The sequence below is a fragment of the Perna viridis genome, chromosome 2 (genome assembly GCF_037379345.1).
Source record: "Perna viridis isolate PV_CMFRI_1.1 ecotype Kerala chromosome 2, ASM3737934v1, whole genome shotgun sequence".
NCBI classification, from domain to species: Eukaryota; Metazoa; Mollusca; class Bivalvia; order Mytilida; family Mytilidae; genus Perna; species Perna viridis.
The window spans coordinates 10137298-10158516 of NC_142446.1; the positions used below are offsets into that span (position 1 = coordinate 10137298).

At 33.7% G+C, this 21219-nt stretch overlaps 3 protein-coding genes and 1 long non-coding RNA gene across 4 annotated transcripts in view; 2 read left to right on the plus strand and 2 right to left on the minus strand.

Moving 5' to 3' along the window:
* Positions 1-3004: 3004 nt before the first annotated feature.
* On the minus strand, positions 3005-7597 carry LOC148623588 (optic atrophy 3 protein homolog). The gene is made up of 2 exons (XM_088565511.1): positions 7407-7597; positions 3005-5745 (listed from the first exon to the last, which is right to left on the minus strand). The coding sequence occupies exons 1-2, from the start codon at positions 7534-7536 to the stop codon at positions 5378-5380; spliced, it is 498 nt and encodes a 165-aa protein (XP_088421637.1). The 5' UTR covers positions 7537-7597; the 3' UTR covers positions 3005-5377.
* A 3158-nt stretch (positions 7598-10755) lies between these two features.
* On the minus strand, positions 10756-13448 carry LOC148623589 (uncharacterized). Its single transcript, XR_015919462.1, has 4 exons — positions 13296-13448; positions 12910-12985; positions 11410-11515; positions 10756-10896 (listed from the first exon to the last, which is right to left on the minus strand). It is a non-coding gene; the product is annotated as an uncharacterized LOC148623589 (long non-coding RNA).
* A 3479-nt stretch (positions 13449-16927) lies between these two features.
* LOC148623590 (uncharacterized) lies at positions 16928-18343 on the plus strand. Its single transcript, XM_088564867.1, has one exon. The coding sequence runs from the start codon at positions 16928-16930 to the stop codon at positions 18341-18343; it is 1416 nt and encodes a 471-aa protein (XP_088420993.1).
* A 2438-nt stretch (positions 18344-20781) lies between these two features.
* Positions 20782-21219, plus strand: part of LOC148623591 (synaptotagmin-14-like) — a 32747-nt gene continuing 32309 nt past the window's right edge. The window contains exon 1 of the mRNA XM_088565512.1: positions 20782-20891. Coding sequence (XP_088421638.1) covers positions 20882-20891 — 10 coding nt within the window. The 5' untranslated portion in view covers positions 20782-20881. The remainder of the gene's footprint in view (positions 20892-21219) is intronic.

The following is a 21219-nucleotide window of genomic DNA, read 5'->3' on the forward strand; positions in this document are numbered from 1 at the left end:
TCCTACACACATACTGAATGCATTTGCAAAGTTTCAGTGACATGTGACAAGCACTTTTTTTAAAAATATTTGATTTTTAAATCTAGGGTAAACAAGTTGTCCGAGCAAAAAAGTGACAATATTCTACCATACTTAAATGCATTAAATATTTGCAAAGAACTTTTTCTGACTTTTCAAATAAAAAATATCAATCACAACTTGTTTTTTAACAATATTAATGAAGAAATAGTTTTAAAAGTAATCATTTTCTGAGAAATTGGTCTATTTTTAAAAATTTATTTCTGACATGCCTCCCCCTTTTTCTTGATCACATGTCAAAAATCCTAAATCTTTAAATTTTCACAAAAGGTGATATATTTGGCTTTAAATTTGTAAATACAGTGTTTTCACATTAAAACATGACCAGTAAAGGGCACCTAAAGCAAAAAAAGTACTCAATAATGGATTTTCCATGTTGCCATAGGGGAATGCTGATATGGCCTTAACCGCAGTAATGAAAGTGAGTTTTTCCTCATTTCTAACCTAATTTTTGCTCAAATCTACACAAAACTTGATTTCAAGTGCTTATTACCACCATATTTAGGTAAATATAGCCCTCAAAGTTTAATATTTGATATTTTTACTAAATTTTCTACACTTTTTACAAGATAGGACATAAAAATCAGCCAAAAAGACCAATTTTCCATAATTTGGACCTATAACTTAAAAAAATGCATATTTTGAAGGATTTTTGTAGTGTATTCCTCTCATGGCAAAGTTAACAAGATCTTCAAGTAGTTTAAAGCTATTTCAAGAAACTTTTCATTTTGCCATGGCTTCAGCTTAAGGCTAAAAACCACTAATTCCACTTTCCATAGGCTTCTATGCTAATTTCACAATATTCAATGGCTTCTCTGGACTTTACCTTAACTTTAACCTGCAGAGGACTATATATCAGCATGATTCTACATATGTCAGCTCACAATCCTCAGAATGGCATGTGGGGTTAGCAGACTTGCAGTGCAGCACTGGTCACCGGAAGAGAAGGGTCTATAAATAGCATGGGAAATCCCAGTGTTTTCACAAGATAGGGGTATATTTAAAAATCATTATGAAGATTAGGCTTCACATCACAAGAAGCAAAATGCACCTATAAAATGTACAGAAATGTTTTTCCTTTCAGAAACTGTTTAATTTTTTTAAATAAGATGAGAACTTTTTTCACAGCACTATGAGGAACAGGGGTAATTTCTGCGTAGGACTATTTTTGCCTACGTTCCAAATGCTCATTGGTTGAATTGGTGGTCTGTAACCTCTACATCTAAAATTTCGGAAGGAAAACTGAAACTAGAACGAGACTTACAAACCCTATCGGGTATGTTTTTTTTTTGGCGTAGATAAAATAGAATTAAATTTGATATTAAAAATACCTAAAAAATGGACTTGACTTTCTGCATTTGAACGAAGTGGAGTATGCCAAGTAATGGGACTAATTATTGCGATACTGTAAGATAATTGCAGGCATTACAATTCTAAAGGCTCTGGCGACGCTATATCAATTCTGATCTTCGATCTAAATTGATAAAAAAGAACAGACAGCGATTTTCAAAACGATTCCAATAAAAAAAATGAAATAAAAAATCAGACAAAAAATAAAGTTTTTTTTTATGCGTGGGCCCCTTTGGTCCCATATATATTATAACTAATTGAAAAAAAGCAGGAGAGGATTTTCATTTGGAATCAAATTAATTGGACCAAATTTACAAAAACTCAATGTTTTAGGGCATGGTCCCTGTGGCCCCTTAAAACTCGAAATCTGTAAGAGATATATGAAATCTGGCTGTAAACGCTGGTAGGTATTTTCATAAGGAATTGATGTTTTTTGTCAAATTCGGACCAAAAATTTCTAAAACGTTTCATTAGGCATGGCCCAACTTTCTACCCCTTTAACTACCAGACGGTCCATGATAAGTCTACCCTGTAAAACCTTATAAAACGGAATTTCAAGTCTGTAAGAAATACATTGATATCTGAATTATCAAAATCAGATCAATAATAAGCCTTTTTAATCAATTCTAATGATAACACCCGTTTTTCCCTACGTCTTTATCTACCTCATACGATGATCCATGACAAAACTCATCATGACTACTATTGAATTCAATTTAAAAAAATCAAATAAGTGACCTCATGAAACAAAATGGTTCACACAGAAAAAAAAATTATATAAGATAGCTAGTAATAAGATTTAGACGTTGGGACCCAGTATCTGCAGTCCTTTTCACACTAAAAAATAAGTATAAAATTAGTCTTAAGTTATGACGTCATCATAGATCAAAGTAGAGTTATGGGACCAATGCATTAAATTATGAGTCATTTTATTCATCAATATGTGTACTGTCATTATGACTCTAGTTATATTTCTCCTTTGTTCAATGTTTGTCAGATGGTTGAGTCCTACACTGTATTAATTGCTGTTCTGTGTTGAACTTGCTTTATTTCATATTATTTTGTTAGTAAGTTTATCTGTGTGATTTGACCATACACTTGAGCAGTATTCAAGGTTAGATCTTACCAATGATTTGCAAAACTATTTATTTCAGTATTTTGGATTTACAGGTTTCTTCTAAAAAAAGCCTATGCTGTGTGACATTGTTGATATGTGTGTCCCAGTTCATATCTTTTGAGATTGTTATACCCAGGTATTTTGCAGTTGTCTGATTTTAGGGTATGCCCTTTTAAAATGTACTGGTTTTAAATGGTGTTTGAGACCTTGTAACAAAGAATGAGTAACATTTGCATACCCCACCAACTTCAGGGCAGCTTGTGCTTCATGAAAAAACGTAAACTGCTCCCAAAGCTGGTTATATGAGCATTACTTGGGAAAAAATTAAAAACAATCCTTATTTTAAAGTTTTATAAATTTCGAACCAATTAAAGTCAAATTAAGGTAAAGAAAAAATCAAAATTTCACTTAAAATAGTCCAATCAGGCATTTTCATTGGTTATGGCACAGAATGTAACATTTTCAAAATAAAGCCTTTTACTCTGAAACATATATCAGAAATTTCTCTAAAAGTATATACAACATAAAACCATCACAACAAACATATATATATAGTTTGAAGTATACTGAAAAAAGGCATTCTCAAGTTACAGTGTGGTATGTTGACAACAGACAGAGAGACATTAATATACTAAAAAACAACATTCTTGGCTTCAAAAGTTTGAAGTATACTGTAAAAGGCATTCTCAAGTTACAGTGTGATATGTTGACAACAGACAGACAGACATTAATATCATATAAAACAACCCGTCTTTGACGAGTATATAATTATTCTTAGCTTCAAATGTTTATGAAGAAAGTTAGACTCAAAAGAGCCACTTGTTTTGTAAATAAACTGAAAGGTATTAAGTCAATGTTTTATTCATTTTTATGCATCATTACTATACAATATCATTCTGATAAAAAAAAACCATACTGTTCAATAGAATTAATCAATAAAATGCTTCGTAGGGCACAGCTGAATACAACCACAGAGGTCGAACCACAAACAGTTGGGGCAAGTATGGACACACCATTCAAACTTGAGACTTATACTTAAATAGATATTTGACACAGGATAAAAATTTGATCAGAATTGAAGCAGTCACTTTTGGGTGAATCTTCGAAAATCAATCCAAACCTTCCTTTGGGGGTATGGCACTTGTGGTACACTTTCACATTCTCTTTTACTCAAACTATTATCCAGAAACAAAAAAATACATGTACTAGTTCCTGGCCCCTTATTCTAACTTGGCTCAACGGTTAAAAGACTTCATAAGTAAGATATAATTGTATCCCTTTGGTACATTACTATACAAATAAAATATGTTTAAACTAAACTTGGCCTAAGACACATCCCAGTCTTTGTTTGGTGGTACTGGCACCTTGTAGTAAAATTTACATAAGATTCATAAATTTTCACCCAAATTATTGTCTGAACATAGGGAACATAGGGAAAATGTTTGTTTCAGGCCCATTTTTGCCCCTAATTCCAAAAAATTTCAAGTTGTGTCCACTAAAATAAATCCCAGCCTTCTTTTGGTGGTATGGCACCTTGTTATACAATTTCTAAGCAATTCTTTTTCTCTAATAGTCAAGTTATCATCTGCACATCAGGAAAATCCATGTTTCTGGTCCCATTTTTGGCCTCTAATAATTTCTAAAATGTTTGTCTTATCCCTTAAATCAAAACCAATCTGACCATTGTGGTATTAAATATTGTGGAACGTCATAGACATTCCTATGTTTATGCCCATTTTCAAACCTCTATTCTATAACCCAAGAAATCAATACCAATCCTTTTGTAGTTTGAAACTGTTATATTTTTTTTATAAAGATCAACTAACTAATACTAGTATGTCAATTGTTTGTCAAACAATTGAAAAGTCTTTCCCTTGAAAACTTGGGGCTTCCAGTTCCAATTTAAAACAAACTTTATACTACTGTTATTCTTTCTACTATAGTTTTCAAGATATTGGCTGAAAACTGTAAAAAACAAACAAACAAAAAAATGTCATTTTTCATCTTTCAAGGAGTCACCTGACAACTTTGATTCTTGAAGACTTTTGAAGGCCTTATAATTAGGATCATTTCAGCAATTGAAAGAATTTGGTTAAACCCAATGGTTTTATCAGTATTAGCCAATTTGGAAACAGAATTGCGATCAAGTGACATGCGTTTCCATAGAAGATTGTCTTAAGAAGGTCAAAGGCCAAAAAGCGAAACTATACCGTGTTGGAAAAATGTTGATTTTTGTGTGTGTCACCCATTAGCCTCTTATCACTCTAAACTGAAAGCTCCTTTTCGTCCCTTATTTTCAAAGGTGGGTGGGCAAAGAATCTCCAAAAACTAGGGGGCTCTCTGCCATGTCCTTAGGAATGTTGTTTTGGCTTTGTTGTAATGTTTTACAAGTACCAACTTCAAATACAGCTTTTGAACTTTGAACTTTTGAATAAAATGTTTAAAGTGTTTAAATTTCAAAAAAGATCCACAGCAAAATACAATTATACAACCACAAAATATACAAAAATATGAAATCTAAATACCTTAGTACATAGTCAACCTGCATTAAATACAGTACATAACAAAGAAAAAACCCCTTTTAGAATTAGGATTGATTTGACACAAAGGAAAGAGTTTTGTTGACATAGAACAAACAATGAAGGGGTAATATCTCACATGGAACTAAAGTCCAAGCCAGCTAAAATAGAAATGACTGATAACATAACTAATGCAGCAGGTACATTTTGATATATATGTTACCAGTTATATGTTGGCTTTATAGTGATACTTCATTAATTTATTATGCATGATTTCCAAATTCTAATATTTACTAAAGACCACTTAATAAATTTACTTGGGTTTTAATGCACCTATCAATTTTGTAGCTAAACTCTTATTTGAGTCCTCTAAAGAAAACAGTTTTCTTTGCATTTCTTTAATTTCAGCTTCTTGTCTTTCAGTTATCATTCCATATTCATTTATTTTTCTTTGCAATGTTGCTATATCATAACGTCTTTTTTCTTCTTTTATTTGTTCATTGTTTGATGATCTATTATATTCATATAACAAAAGGGAAGCTGATACTCCATACACAAATGTCTCTCCAACTAATTTTGTACCTAAATTCACAGCCTCATCCTCAGACAATGGCTTGACTCTTATTGGTTTCCCAAATCCAAAAAGTTTACTTTGTGATGTGAAATCCATTGAATGGTATCCTAAAAAAACAAAATATGTAAACTGCAAGGAAATCATACCTGCAAATTGTTCTTGAATTTACAAAATCAACAAACTTAATACATTTTGAAGCCATAGTAACATTCTAAGGGAGGTAAAAAATGTTTATTTATTTATTCTGACCCCTTTGTGGCCCCTAATTAATAACTGGTTCAAGTTAATTAATCCCAACCTTCCTTCAGATTGGTAGTATGGCACCTTGTAAATTTCAAAAGGATCCATTTACTAATACTCAAGTTATTGTCTGGACATCAGGAAAATGCTTATTTCCAGTCCCTTTATCCTCCTCATCTCTGTAACGGTATTAACACCCAAATCAGTTCCAGTCCGACCTCTGAGGTATAGCGTATTGTGGAACAACATTAATATGCTTTTACTGGAATTAAAGTTGTTAAATTTATGGAATACTTGTTCTGCTCCCTTTTAAGTCACTAATTCCATTAAGATTGGAGAAATAAATTACAAGTTTACTTTTATAGTTAGGGAATCTTGTCATAAAATTACCAACGACATTAAAGACAAAGACATGTTATACATGTACCATTTACAATTTTTATATACCTCCACTTTGTATGTATGATTTTAGTTACTAATGTTCTTTGTTGTGTATGTCTGTTTTCCATGTCTGGTCTTTGTCCCTGGATTATATTCTTTTGATTACCACTATAACCTTGGTTCCCTTGATTACTCCTCCACAATTTTTTATAAACTTGAAAACAGAAAATTAGAAAGGTATGAAAATCTTCATTCACTTTGTCGATGTAAACAGATCTTCAAAATTTTTTCAATTTATATGCCACTCTAAACAAATTAGAGTACATTTTATTACAATCAATATGTTATGAAATACATGTCAACTTATGTGACCTACAATGAGGGTGATCTCCTTCATTTGAAAGTGGTCAATAGGGAAGATATCACGAAGCGTTATTTTTCAAGAGGAAAGTATGCAAAAAATATGATAAATATCAATTTATTACATGAGTTGCATATCAATGTTTCACTTAAGTATTGTTAACAAATTTTTTGAAACATGTTTTTTCACTGCTAACAATTCATCATGTCTATTTTACTTGACTTCAATTGGTGTTTCTGTTAACTTAACACTGGTGTGAAATTGAAAATTATTGTATAGCAAGATCAAAGGGATTTTAAACAAAATAGCAATAATACATTTTACACAACACTTGAATGTGTCCTCCATATCAATAAAATCTTTTGATGTCATGAAATTTACAAGGAAAAATGTGATTGTAATGTGGTCCGAAAAAAAAATCAAACATGATAGTTTCAACGCTAAAGGTAAAAAGTGACCTCTTTCTTCCAAGATTGTATAAGGGGAGATAAGTATCTGTTGTATGGGGTTCCTAAGGGTAATGGGCAAATGTTTTCAGACAAGTAAGTACAGATTTTGAAATAAACCATATTAATTTTGCCATCAAATTACACTGGTCTGACTTAACACTAATAGTAATAAGTGGTGACTTAGTGACAGAATGAAACAAAATTAGTCAAGTAGAACGTTGTTCTTAAGCTACAGACTAGCCTTTAAAAGATTGAATGGAGTTATGATTGCCTAGATAAAGATTTGAGGTTAGGTGATGAAATAAAAATGTAAGAATTGTGTGTGTAATATACATACTTTGTGCAAGTCTGACGATAATTGTTCGGAATTTGGGATATTTTTTTGCGGATTCACTCAAACTATTTACAACTGGACGAGTAAACTGCTTTATAAGTAGAATTCCTAACTTAAATATCGGTAAAACCATGACTTTCGTCTGCAAGAGATCAGTACAGGGGTTATCATAGGGCAAGGGGAAGGAAACAGAGAAATATGCTGCAAGAAAATGGCGATTATTTCCTCTCGGAAAAGCTTTGGGTTCTTTAAAAATGCCCGATAAATATATAAAGTAACGCTGTGTTCTCGCTAACGAGATGTTCATTTCATTGGCTGTAAACTTAGTCGAAACATAACGAATATTGTAATTAGCCACGTGCATAACAGCTTTTTTTTTTTTAAAGGTTTAACCTCTAGATTCGGCATCCTTCATATAACAATTTACAAATAATATTCAAACCGTAGACATTTATTTGAAAATTTAAACATACCAAGTACATATATCCAGGGGGTCATTTTTTTCTGTAAGTGGAAAAGGGGGTTCAGTTGTATTATAACTTCAAAGTGGGGGGTCATTTTTTGCACATGGATTTCAAGGGGGATCCAATTTTTTAGTTAAGCAGAGCATTACACCAGTCAAATTAAAACATATTTTACCACCATTAAACATTTTATTTCATTGTCACATGCATGATCTCTGGTAAAATCAAGTTCACATATCAACATAACCATCAGGACCTCAAACATTTACAGTTATTAAATCAAATTGGTCCGACTTATCTGCTGACGATTCAATTCCCTTACCAATATCTTGAATCTCAAGAGCTGTGTCTGATTCTGCTTGATTTTGATAAGACTTTTCCAAAGTATCAAGTTTTGGAATTGAAGGCTTGAATTTTTTATTGTAAGAATTCTTTAACATCTCAACAGCTTTTGCTTCAAAGAGTAGTGAAGGGAACTACGGTTATAACGGTAATAAGAAGAATGTTATCCAGGGACAAAGGCCAGACATGAAAAACAGACGTACAAAGAACGTGAAATTTTGATAAAATCAAATATACAAATTAACAAAAGCAAATGAGCAACTATGACTCCACTATAAACTTGGAGCATGGACCAGGTGCGCCAGTAGGGTAAGCGTCCTCTGCTTTTCTAGATACACCAAACGAATTGCTCATAAAAAGACAAGTCCGGGGTAGACGAAAGAGGAAAGGAAAACCATGACACGTTGAACAATTCAGTTTTCATGGCGCAGATGGATACACCATAGCGATCCACGATTTCAGGATGACGACCATAACATAAAACTTCTATAGGGATGACTTCAATCTTGTAGCAACACAACCCTGTTCCAGAAGTTTATTTGTTAGAATTCTAGCGCGATACAAAAACTCCGCGTAGTTTCGACAAGCTCTGGCATAATGTAGTAGTTGGTACATGTATACGAAAACTCCATACGCATGTTTAATAGAGGAGATATCACATTTAAAAAAAATGTTTTTAAGGGGGATAAGAAAATATCATGGGGGTCAAGAAAAATGTATATGATTTCAAAATGACCGGTCCCCATCCCAGGTAAATAATGATACATTCCTATATCCATTTGAAGGGGGAAAAGGGGGCTATATAGTCAAATTTTGTGTCCCGGATCTTTTTATGTAATATTCAAACCAGAACCTTTTTTTCGCCTATTGCATCTTTGTATTTATATAAAATCATATATCATTGTCCTGCCTTTCTATTTCAAATGTGATCCTAGCCCCGACCCCACTCATAAAAATCAACATGGTTACTCGGAGGCGTATTCTGGTGGGGGAGTGCGCCCCCTAAAATTTGCAAAGCATGGGTTGTCATGGGTAGATTTAGGTGGTTTCAAGTTGAAACTTAAAATTTCTCGCTAATTTTACCACAAAAGATATCAACATTGCACCCACTCTATAATGTTTCAAAATTCAACCTCGCTCTGCTCGGCAGAATTTTTACTGTGCGCCCCTATCTAAAATCCTGGATCCGTCCCTGTTACTCCTACAACATAAGAGGTTGGAATTCCGTTCCTCTATACCCTAGGATGGCACCAAGTCAGAAAGTAGCTTGCCAGACAAACTTTAGCATTGCTGGAGTATAATATGGTTTGCTACCTAAGCACTGTTTTTTTTTTTTTTATATATATTTCTTTATTGCTTTTATGGAGAATATTAAAATAGTTTCAAAACAGGCAACTTGTTTCATGCTAGACGGTTAAAGCAAAATATGATGAAAGCTATTTACAGATTAGTGAACAGGGACGGCTCCAGACACTTTGAAAAGGAGGGGTGCAAGCCAAAGTGATGGTGATGCTAACACATTATTTTCCATGTTTTGTCAATTTTACACATGAATATGACTAATTTTCTGGTAAAAAGGAGGTGTGCCAACCCCTCTGATCAATGAACAGGTATTACCAGCACAGTTGACTAATAATTATCATTCGATAAGATGTCCTATTGAACAGGTGCATCATGAGCTCATGGTATGATTATCTCTCTTAACTTGTGAACCAAAAAAAATCACAATTTACCAGTCTTGTAGAGTTTATACAAGGAAACCATGAATTCAGATCAATTCAATGTAAATTATAGGTGCAAGTACATGGCATGATTATGATTAGCTCAAAATTCAACAATAAATCTCTTCTTTTTCAAAATGTTTAATGTCTGTGAATGTTTACATTTTATTCTATTTACCCATGGAACTTGTTTTTTTTTTCATTGATTGGTTGTGGTTTCAATGCATACTGCAATTGTTTCTTGCATTTCAGGACAAGAATGTTTTACTGTATGAAATGATCCTGCTTTATACTACTCTACTATTATGACATTTTGAGGCAGTTTCATAGTGCTACCCCACAGAATCAACAGTTGCTTAGCCAAATAGTTGTTACACAAAATTACTTGTTCGAGAAGTAGTGAAAGATTTAGCAATCACTAGTCATAAGTAGAAAACTTAAATACATGTACCATTTATGTTTGCCAATGAGATAGTCATTCAAAAAACAAAGCAAGTAACCATTAAGCTTCTACAAGTAAAATCACCACATGGTTATCAATAATGGGCATACCACATACCATTAAGCAATCTATAAAAAGGCCCAAAAACAAATAAAGTAAAACTATTTACAAAAGACCATAATCAACCTAATCTACAGAAAACAATGAAGTAATTTTTTAGCTCAGTTGATAGAGTGACAGCTTGCAATGCAAGGGATTCTAGGTTGTATTCCAGGATGGTACTGTCAAGAAGTATACATGGCTGTTATTGTATACATGTATGAAAGTGACTTTTACTTTTGAAGCACAACACATTTAAATCTTGTACATTTGAATAAGAAATATGATTTTGAAAATATTTATTTTCAAACTTCAGCTTCATATTAGCTTTCATTACAGTGCAAGCAGAGATTTGAACAGCATTGAAGATCATCTACATTATACATGTATGAATTCTTTTCAGTCATATATATGCCATGGATGACCTGGAAGTATAAAAATCAGTAATAAATATGCATAATACTCATATTCAAAGTTATTGTGATTCATGATTCTTGTATTGAAGTAGACCTCTATTTAAGTAAACCCTACATTATATGGATCATTGGATGTTTTTTTTTCTTCAAACAAAACATCCCATTATGCTAAGATATTATGTCTATGCTACAACCTTCATTTAAGTGTCATGGGAACTGTAGTGCTACATTTTAAGCGATAAACACATATGGGATCTATCTACATTACACATGTAGAAATAATACAAATACATTTCTAAAATAAATTGACTAATGAGAGTTTCTAGTGAACAATCAAAAGACTTTGAAAGTGGGGGTCCAAGCTAATAATTTCCTCATTTTTACAAAAATTTTCCACATTACTTCCAACATTTCCCAACAAAAGAGGTGGGTCCTACCTTTGGAACACCCCAAATCAATATTAATTTTTTTTTTCAAAAAAAAAGGCATAAAAATATTGTATACTGAACCTCAAATACCTACACAATCTATTATCATACTTCATTTGAACAGAGCTTCCTGTTATGTATGATTTGTCTGGTAACTTGTATCATTGGTAGGTGAACATGACGGCTGCATCCAAAATTTTCTGGAAAATATCAAAACATATTTCCTTTTAATATGGAAAGAGATACTGAAAATCAACATAGATAGACTTTTATCATACTGTGATGACTATGGTATAATTGTACATGTTCATGACAACATACTGTGCAAAAGAAATCTGATGACTGATAAAACTAGTTCATTATCCTTAGTTACTGATATACAATGTAAGTCAACAGCTTGTGGAGCAGAGTGATTGCGCAGTGGAAGCGATTTTACGATTGTTTGTTCAATTATGTAATTGGGAAGCTAGACGTCGAGCACTATAACTTTTGTCCACGACCATGATTTCGATTAAAAACGATCTTTCTAATCCTACGTTTATTTACATAATATATACATTCACATATTTGAATACAATGTTTACCGATCGAACTCTGATTTCTAACTGACCATAATTATGTGCCGAATCTGAACTAATAAACCCAATTAACCTAAATGTAACGGAAAACTCCCCAAATTACCAATTTGAACTTTTACTCTCTCATTGTCTGTCTGATACAGATCATTAAATATGTTAAACAGCTGACCGCTATCAAAATAATTAATTAGTTCCAAGTACTGGATGACCAGACAAACAACGACTATCTTATCTTAACTAGATCAAGGTTACAATTCGATTTCTATGTAAAATTATCAATGAAAATTAAAAGTGAAAAGAAATAAAGCTAATTAAAAAAAACGTTATCTAAAAACATATGAAAATTGAAGTCAAAAATATAATTGTCTTCTAAACAGCTTGTATTTATGGATCTATTAAAAAAGTAAAAAAAAAAATAGCACCATAAACTTCTTAAAAAATTGAAAATTGTGTCATATACAAGGTCATACAAATGTATATGTTAATGTTTAGATTAATTTCCAAATCATATAATTCATGTAGTTTACTTCTAGTTATATATGAAATGTTCTCATATGACTTACATGTACAATACATTGGAACATTAAATATTGCTTTTGATTGCTCTTGGTCAACTGTTCAGCAATACTTGTTTCACTGGAGTTTCCTTGACCTTGTACATGAATTTATTTTTGTTCTCAAAAATGAAATATGGGGTACTGTATACGCAAATAACAGATTCTTGTAAGGTTTTGTTTGTGTTACCCTCATCATGTTCAACAAGTTTGTATCATAGACTGTTTCATTTAAATGAAAATCAACAGTCATTGACTCAACGACAACTCTTCATGTCTTTATAAAAATGTTTGTATGGACTATGGAACATGTATACAGTAGTCAGTACACATGTAAGACTTAAGAAAGTTTCTTGTGTACCATATCTCCTGTAATTCATACTACACACATTTACTTAGACTACAGCACATGATTTAGACAAATTATAATTAACAAATACATGGTATATGATAAACACTTACGTTATTTATCATAATTCTTCATTATTGTAACTGTGTTCGAGCTAAATAAAATATTTGTATTTTCATCATGGCGGCACTGTAAACAATAATGAATGCATATCATTAATGTTCGTTCGTTTTGCTAATCAATTTTTTGATATATAAAAATATAAAAACAAGAAAATATAGCAAACAATTGAAATAAAAACAAACTGTCATGTTCGAAATGAAAAAATATACTCAAATGAAACATTATGTTAGCGACAAATATGCCGAAGTTCATAAGTAAGCTGCTGATAAAAAATGGAGAAAATTTTAAATAGTTTGGTGTTTTTTGTAGAAGGTTTGGAATTATCTCAAACTACGATTTTCAGGTTCATTTGTATTCACCTTAATGAGTCACTTACTTTTTGGTGGAATATATGTCCATATGTGAGTACACGAAACTCAAATTCAGACGACCCCCCTAATGTGACAGCATGGTTTTTCATAAAATAGCGTTCGGAAATCTGATTTTAGTTCAAGAGTCACGTAAAAGTCCGAGAATTCCGAACTCTTGTTTCCACTGGCTGATCAGTATTCACATGCCGGAAGTACTATGCTTAGTAGTAATATTAGAAACGGTTTCCACAACGTTTCCGATTGGTCATCGTAAAAATAGTCCATCAAAGGCTACCAAAGACTACAAGAGTTCGAGAAAACATTGAAATAAGCTTTCCAAAAAAAACTTGTTTACCGTTATCATTTAAATTATGCAGGATTTGTTTTCAACCCGACTGGATGCTGATGTTGTTGGTACTATGAGCGTTTGGTCAAAAACCATATAGTTAACTATTGAAGGATTTGATCGAGGATATTCACAACTTAAGATGGTTTATGAAACCCAGTTTGCATTGTTGGACAATAAATTATGGAATAAGCTAGTCTCTATATGTTTAGTATTCATTATATATGTACAGTATATACTATAGTATACATTATTAAGAAGTGTTAGACCAGTTTGAGTTGTTGAGAATTGTACCTCATAGTTGTGGTAATGAAAGTGTGTGTGTGTTTAAAAATACCACTGAGCGAATTTATTAAATAAATTTATACCAAGCTTGTTACTGATGATTATTTTATAATGTATGAATGTACAAGCAATCCAAGATTCAATTTAAAAATAAATAAAACCACATTTAATTCAATGGCTTTATTAGAATGTTTTTGTAATTACATGAATGAAAAATAAGTTACTGGCATGAAAACTGAGGACGGACGAGCGGACGGACATCGTGATCACTATAAACCTTTCGCTTTTCAATAAATGGTAAAATAATGTTCACTTTTCATTAGAGTCTACCACACACTTGATAAGAAATTAAAAATACACGTTTTCACATTTGATACACAAATTCAACTCAAATTTCTAATAAATATTTCATTAAATGAAGCGCGCAGTGCATTTTTTGTAATGAAAACAAATAAATAAAATCCGAAAAGAACAGTACAAAACAGTACTACAAAACTACTTGATGCTTATGTATCCTACGTCTTTTTTTCAACTTGATCTAATTTCAATACAAATCGCAAAGATCTCTAAAACGCAATTTATTACTTAAAACAGTTTACTGTAATTTCATTTTTAACATATGCTTTATCCCCACTATATTTTGTGGTAATATTATTCATGAAGTACTCCTTTAGCTCATTTGCTAGATCATCGGATTACAGTGCCAGGCCGGGTCGTAGGTTCGATTACCAGCTGGTATTCTTGTGAATTTTGTATGGTGCATCGTGTTCTGGTGTGTTGTATGTAGATCAGCATTAAAGCAGGAAGTCAGTTGTGTACTCAATATTCATGTCATAATAATTAAGTAATTTTCTCTCGCTCGTCACTCGGAATTAAAGGTACTTGGCTTGTCCATATATACAGTTTTTATAACTATAGATTCCATGATTTGGAATGTTCATAAGGATAATGTAGGTGTCTTTGACCCAATGATTTAGATTTTGGAATTTTTTCCCATAATTACAGGTGAATTACGGGATATAAAAATGACGTCTTTTGTATTAAATGTACAATGGATATTTATGTACAAAAGGGCTGTACGTGCACACTACACTAAACGCACACTTCCCAAGTCAAAAAGACAAACAAGTAATAAAATATGTCCTTTCATCCTTGTATGAATTCTTGAAAGGATGTGCAACACGAATTTCTAATCATTTGTTATTTTAAGACCTGACCGGGTTCTAATGTTATTTAACTTGCCGACTTTAAATGAATAAACCTTATTTTTCTATTTTGATTAAGTACACCTGCAATGCGAAATACAATGAAGTAGACGATATTATAATAGTTGGATATTTTTGATTCATGCATGTTAAAACTCCGCTGAACTTTTTATTTCTTGTTCAGATACAGTTATTGATCTTACTTTACCTTAAAATATAGCATATGTAGAATGAAAAAGCATCATTTGTGGGGTGTTTTTTTTCTTCACCGTGAATCACTTTACCATGTCTGAATTTTATGTGGACTGATACTTAGAATTTTATGAACCAAAATTTAGCTGCAGTTCCTAAATTCTCAGTAAGAACAACCACATATGGCATAAAATCATTCAGATACACTGTAGCCAAGCTATGGAACGAGCTTCCAAACCATTTTAGAATTTCCAGACTTCTTTCAATCAGTTTAAAAGTCTCAAACGCACTGCATGCACATAACCTCATGCTTTTGTTAAACTGGTGCTAGCTGTTTTATTCTTAGCCTTAGTTTATTTACAGTCTAAGTAATTTTTGTTATAGTTTGTGTGTATGTAATTGAAGTGCAGAACACGTACATGATCTGGCTCTAGAATTATTGCCATTTTCATTTGCTTGCTTTGCCTCTTTTAATGCTGTATGTATTGTGTATCTTGATTGTCTTATGTGTGTTTTTGTTACTGTAATATATATCGGTTGTAAAAGTTTGCGTTGAAATGTTTTACATATACCGACTTTAAAGGAGACAGGACATAAAAATTTCATTTTTTAAACGTTTATATTTAAAAAAAAAATATATATATATAGTTTGTTTAGATACGAGTATAACAAACATTTTCTCATCAGGTTAGCGCTATATAAAGTTAGAATGATTTATTTGTCTTATCACGACGACCTAATTAATATGCATTAATGAAAACCGGAAGTAACATCCACTTCTAATATGACGTCTTCATATCGTCAAACAGTATATGTCGGTACAGCCCCACCTTTAGCACCTGTGCGCTGTCTCTTTTCTTTCGCTGTCGCTTCGAGACAAAACACTCATTTAAAAACGTTTACGCAGTGATTTAACGACTGAGAAGTTATATAGCACTATACTGATACTGATGTTTATTCAATAGATGGTTTACTTGTATATATGGTTTAATTCTTACTTAATCTAACTTCAATACGGGGAGAATGAACGGAACAGCCGTTATTTTGGCTACGCCTAGGGAAATTTTTGTCTAAAAAATTACCGTATTTGTCATATTACTTTACTTTTTATGAGCAACTCGGCGGGTGTTTCTAGAAAAGTAGAGGACGCTTACCCTACCGGTGCACCTGGTCCATGCTCCCAGTTTTTAGTGGAGTCCGAGTTGCTCATTTACTTTTGTTCTCGGTTGAGAACAGTGACCGATGCGTGAACAACATCTTGTGAAGAGCTCCAAAAACATCGAATTTTGTAGATCACAGATATTCCCTATCCCCCAAATTGGTTCTACAACACTAAAAACGATGTAGCTTATATGATTACATAATAATAGAAATATCGAGGTTTAATCCAGCTTTTTTCCTATCAAAACATAACATCCATTGTCCTCGATCGGCGCCATTTTCGAATTTGTAACCAATGTAAACAAACATGAAATTGATTGATTTTCAACACGTATTGCTGTCAGTTCTGCTGATTGCAACACTCATCGTAGATCTCAATGACCAACACATCAAATCGGAGTACCTCAATGGGAAATATAACAATATACAAGGAAATACTTACCTGAAGTAAATACACTGTAGCGTTACAATGACAGTCAAATTCAGAAAATTCCAAACACTATCCAGTGTCAGACCTCTTCAACACTCACTTGTATACCTCAGCATGTTACTCATAATAAGATCAGCAGATGTGGAATGCAATCCAGGCCCACGAACACCAAAGTACCCATGTCAAGTCTATTCAAAAGCTGTCACTTGGAAGCAAAGGGGAGTAGCCAGTGATGACTGTTCTAAATGGTACCATGCTGAATGCATGGGCATAACAACTCCAATATATGAAGCCCTTGCCTGTTCCAATATATCATGGCAATGTGTAAATTGTGGAATGCCCAACTTTGCCTCCTCACTATTTGAAACAACTATCATCGACTCCACTACCAACAACAGTTTTTCATCACTTTCAGTTGATGAAAGTATAACCAGCCCTGGACCACCAACCTTTTCATCTTCACCGAAAAGTAGACCAAACCAGAATAAACATATACAACCCACCAAATCTTCTGACACCAAGATAATAGAGGTTAACTTCCAGAGCATTAAAAATAAAAAGGAAGAAGTACTCAACTTGATCGAAACAACTAACGCCGACATAATCCTAGGCACACAGACATGGCTTCGAACAGATATAATGAGCTCTGAGATTTTTCCATCAACATATACTGTATATAGAAACGATCGAAATGATGGTTATGGAGGAGTGTTAATAGCGATAAAAAACAAAATCACAAGTGAAGAACTTAAAGTCGACACCAGAACCGAATCAGTATTTGTTAAACTGACATGCCAGGGGAATAGAACAACCATTAAAGGATGCCTATATAGACCACCAAATAGTGACATTGACTATATTGATAATATGTGTTCTGCAATCGAATCAACATATCAACATCACAAAAACTCAGTTATGTGGCTAGGAGGAGATCTGAACCTACCAAACATAGAATGGAACACATCAACTATCAATGGACAGCAAAACTCATCCCAGATAAACACCAGATTTATAGATATGACAAACGAATGCTGCCTGGAACAGATTGTAGATTTTCCAACTAGAGGAACATCAATCCTGGATTTATTCTTAACAAATAGACCAACCCTGTCAAACCGATGTGAACCATTACCCGGGATAAGCGACCATGATACAGTCTTTATCAACTCCAAAATAGCAACAAGAAATCCAAAACTGACAAAACGAAAGATCTATTTATGGAAACAAGCAGATATAGATGGGCTAAGAACAGCAACAATTGGAATAGTATACCAATTCAAAGAGCAGTTTAATGTCAGAAGCCAGGTAGCAGATATGTGGAACTTCATACAGACAGAACTACTTAGGATACAAGAGGAACACGTACCATCAAAAATGACACCATCAAGGTTCCTCCAACCATGGATCAACAGAGACGTTAAAAGAGTAACATCGCAAAAAGAAAAAGGCATTTAAAAAAGCCAGAAGAACAAAATCAGAGAAAGACTTCAAAAGATATAAGAAGCTGAAGAAAACATCACAGAAAGAATGTAAGAACGCCTATGCCAATTATGTCCATGACATCATAAGCCCTGACATCAAAGGAAATCCAAAGAAGTTTTACAGTTTCATCAAAAGCAAAAAATGTGACAACATAGGAGTATCACCACTGAGAAACAAAGATGGCCTAACTTACTCTGACAACAGTACCAAGGCAAATATACCCAATAATCAATTTTCCTCCGTTTTCAACTCCAATGAAGATAAATCCACCATTAAGACAATGAAAAATGATCCATATCCATCAATGACCAACATTACAGTCACAGAAAAAGGAGTACTTATACTACTATCAGACCTCAATATTTACAAAGCAACTGGACCAGACAATTTCTCAACCCGATTATTAAAGATACTAGCACCAGAGCTGACACCACTATTCACCGTCTTCTTCCAAGCCTCACTAGACCAGGGCAAGATACCAACTGACTGGAAGAATGCCAATGTAGTTCCAATATTCAAGAAGGGGGACCGTAGCCAAGCATCCAACTACAGGCCGGTTTCACTAACAGCAATACTCTGTAAAATGCTAGAACACATCATCTGCAGTAACATCCATAAACACCTGGAGCAACACACCATCTTGACAGACGCGCAACGCGGATTTAGAAAGGAAAGATCATGTGAATCCCAACTGATACTAACAGTCAATGACCTGGCCAAGAACATAGATGACAAGGGACAAATAGATCTAATCCTACTAGACTTTTCTAAAGCCTTCGATAAAGTACCACACGAGAGGCTATTATACAAGATTGACCACTATGGCATCAGAGGTTCAACCCTAACCTGGCTCAGAGACTTCCTAAGTAATCGGCAACAAAAAGTTCTCCTGGAAGGTGAATGCTCAGCAACAGCTCCAGTCCAATCAGGAGTTCCGCAGGGGAGTGTACTTGGACCTCTAATGTTCCTCATCTTCATAAATGACTTACCAGAATATGTATCATCAACTTAATCATAAGATTATTTGCTGATGACTGTGCCCTTTAACCACCAGATCAAGAATACAGCAGACACAGAAACCTTACAAAATGACTTGAATGGTTTACAACAATGGAAGTCTGACTGGCAAATGGAATTCCATCCCCAAAAATGCCAATTATTGAGAATTACCACCAAAAAGACACCAGTCAATGGCCAATACAACATCCATGGTCACACACTTGAAGAGGAAGACTCTGCAAAATATCTAGGAGTGACAATCCACAAGACACTGAGCTGGAACCATCACATCAGCAACATAACAAAAAGAGCCAATTCCACCAGAGCCTTTCTCCAGAGGAACTTGCGTAGCTGCCCTAGTAACACCAAGGCACTCTGCTACCAGACACTAGTCAGACCATTGATGGAATACTCCTGTACCATATGGGATCCTCACACGCAGGAAAACATCAGCAAACTAGAAGCAGTACAGCAAAGAACAGCACGCTTTGTTATGAATGACTACAACAGGACCAGCAGTATAACATCAATGCTGCAGAATCTTAAATGGGAGCCCCTACAACAACGGCGAGCGAGATGTAAAGCCATCATGATGTACCGTATAGTACATGGTCTGGTTGCCATACCACCAGGTGCATATCTAACATCACGCACAACCAACACCAGACGGAACAACCAGTTCAGCTATCTCGTCTCATTCGCAAGAACAGAAGTATTTAGATACTCATTCTTTCCGGACACTATAAGATTGTGGAACGGGCTACCAGACACATTGATATCCAGCAGCTCTCTTGATACTTTCAAGTCAGGAGTGCAGTCCGTCCAAGTCAGATAAACAGCTATCGTCGTTTTTAATCGCATTGTATATATGGATCACTCATAGCACTGTACAAATTTGCACACAGATGTTTTTCTCGCATCGACCACTGTATATAAAAGTACGACGATACTCCAGTGGAGGACTGTACTTAAACGGAAAAGAAAAGAAAAGAAGAAAGAAAATTACTTTGTATGTATGATTTTAGTTACTTTATGTTCTTTGTTTGTATGTCTGTTTTCCATGTCGGGTCTTTGTCCCTGGATTACATTCTTTTGATTACCGCTATAACATTGGTTCCCTTGATTACTCTTAGAAAAGAAATAATTTGGCATTTATATTCTCATTTAAATAATCGAATATAAATGCCGTACCTATGTTAAAATGAGTACAAATCTACCCCCTCCATGAATTATTTCTTAATTACCATATATGGAACTTTTGAACTTGAACTTGATATCCATGTCTGAGTGTCTAGATATAGACAAATTGACATAAAATTATTTATAGCGGCTTGTTTATTGAGTGCAGCCGAAGAGTTTACTCTATGGTGCTACATTCTGATTGAAGCGCCCGTCTTCTCCAGTCTTATCTCGACTTTATTTGGTACCACCGACAGGAAGTCGTGGTTTATTTACACTTGAGGCTGTGACTGTCATGTAGTTTCCACTTCCATTTTAATATTGGAACCTAAAATGGTACAATGTAAGTTCCTATCTTTACACTTACAATATTCTGTAATTTTGTTCTCATTTGACCTTATTTGATAATATATATGAAATAGTGTAACGGAGCATCATTTTGCACAGGAGATCTCGAACCTTAAATTCTTTTAAAATAAAATGAACTACCTTAGAATGATCTTTAATTTGTATGCGTTTAAGAACTTAACTAAACATTCACACGTTGAAGGTCAATATCAGAAGATGATGGCTACCACAAATATATGATGATTTTTTTTAGTAAAGATGAAATATTGAGAGCTGTTAAAACTTAAAGATGGCAAATCAACAGCCAGTCCCTTAATATCAAA

Bases quoted from the DNA above. Each gene is read 5' to 3' on its own strand.
- LOC148623588 (XM_088565511.1), bottom strand. From the start codon at position 7,536: ATGGTTTTACCGATATTTAAGTTAGGAATTCTACTTATAAAGCAGTTT. The intron at 5,746-7,406 runs GTATGTATATTA...TTGTTTTTTTAG, and splicing joins TATCGTCAGACTTGCACAAA to GATACCATTCAATGGATTTC.
- LOC148623590 (XM_088564867.1), top strand. From the start codon at position 16,928: ATGACAGTCAAATTCAGAAAATTCCAAACACTATCCAGTGTCAGACCT.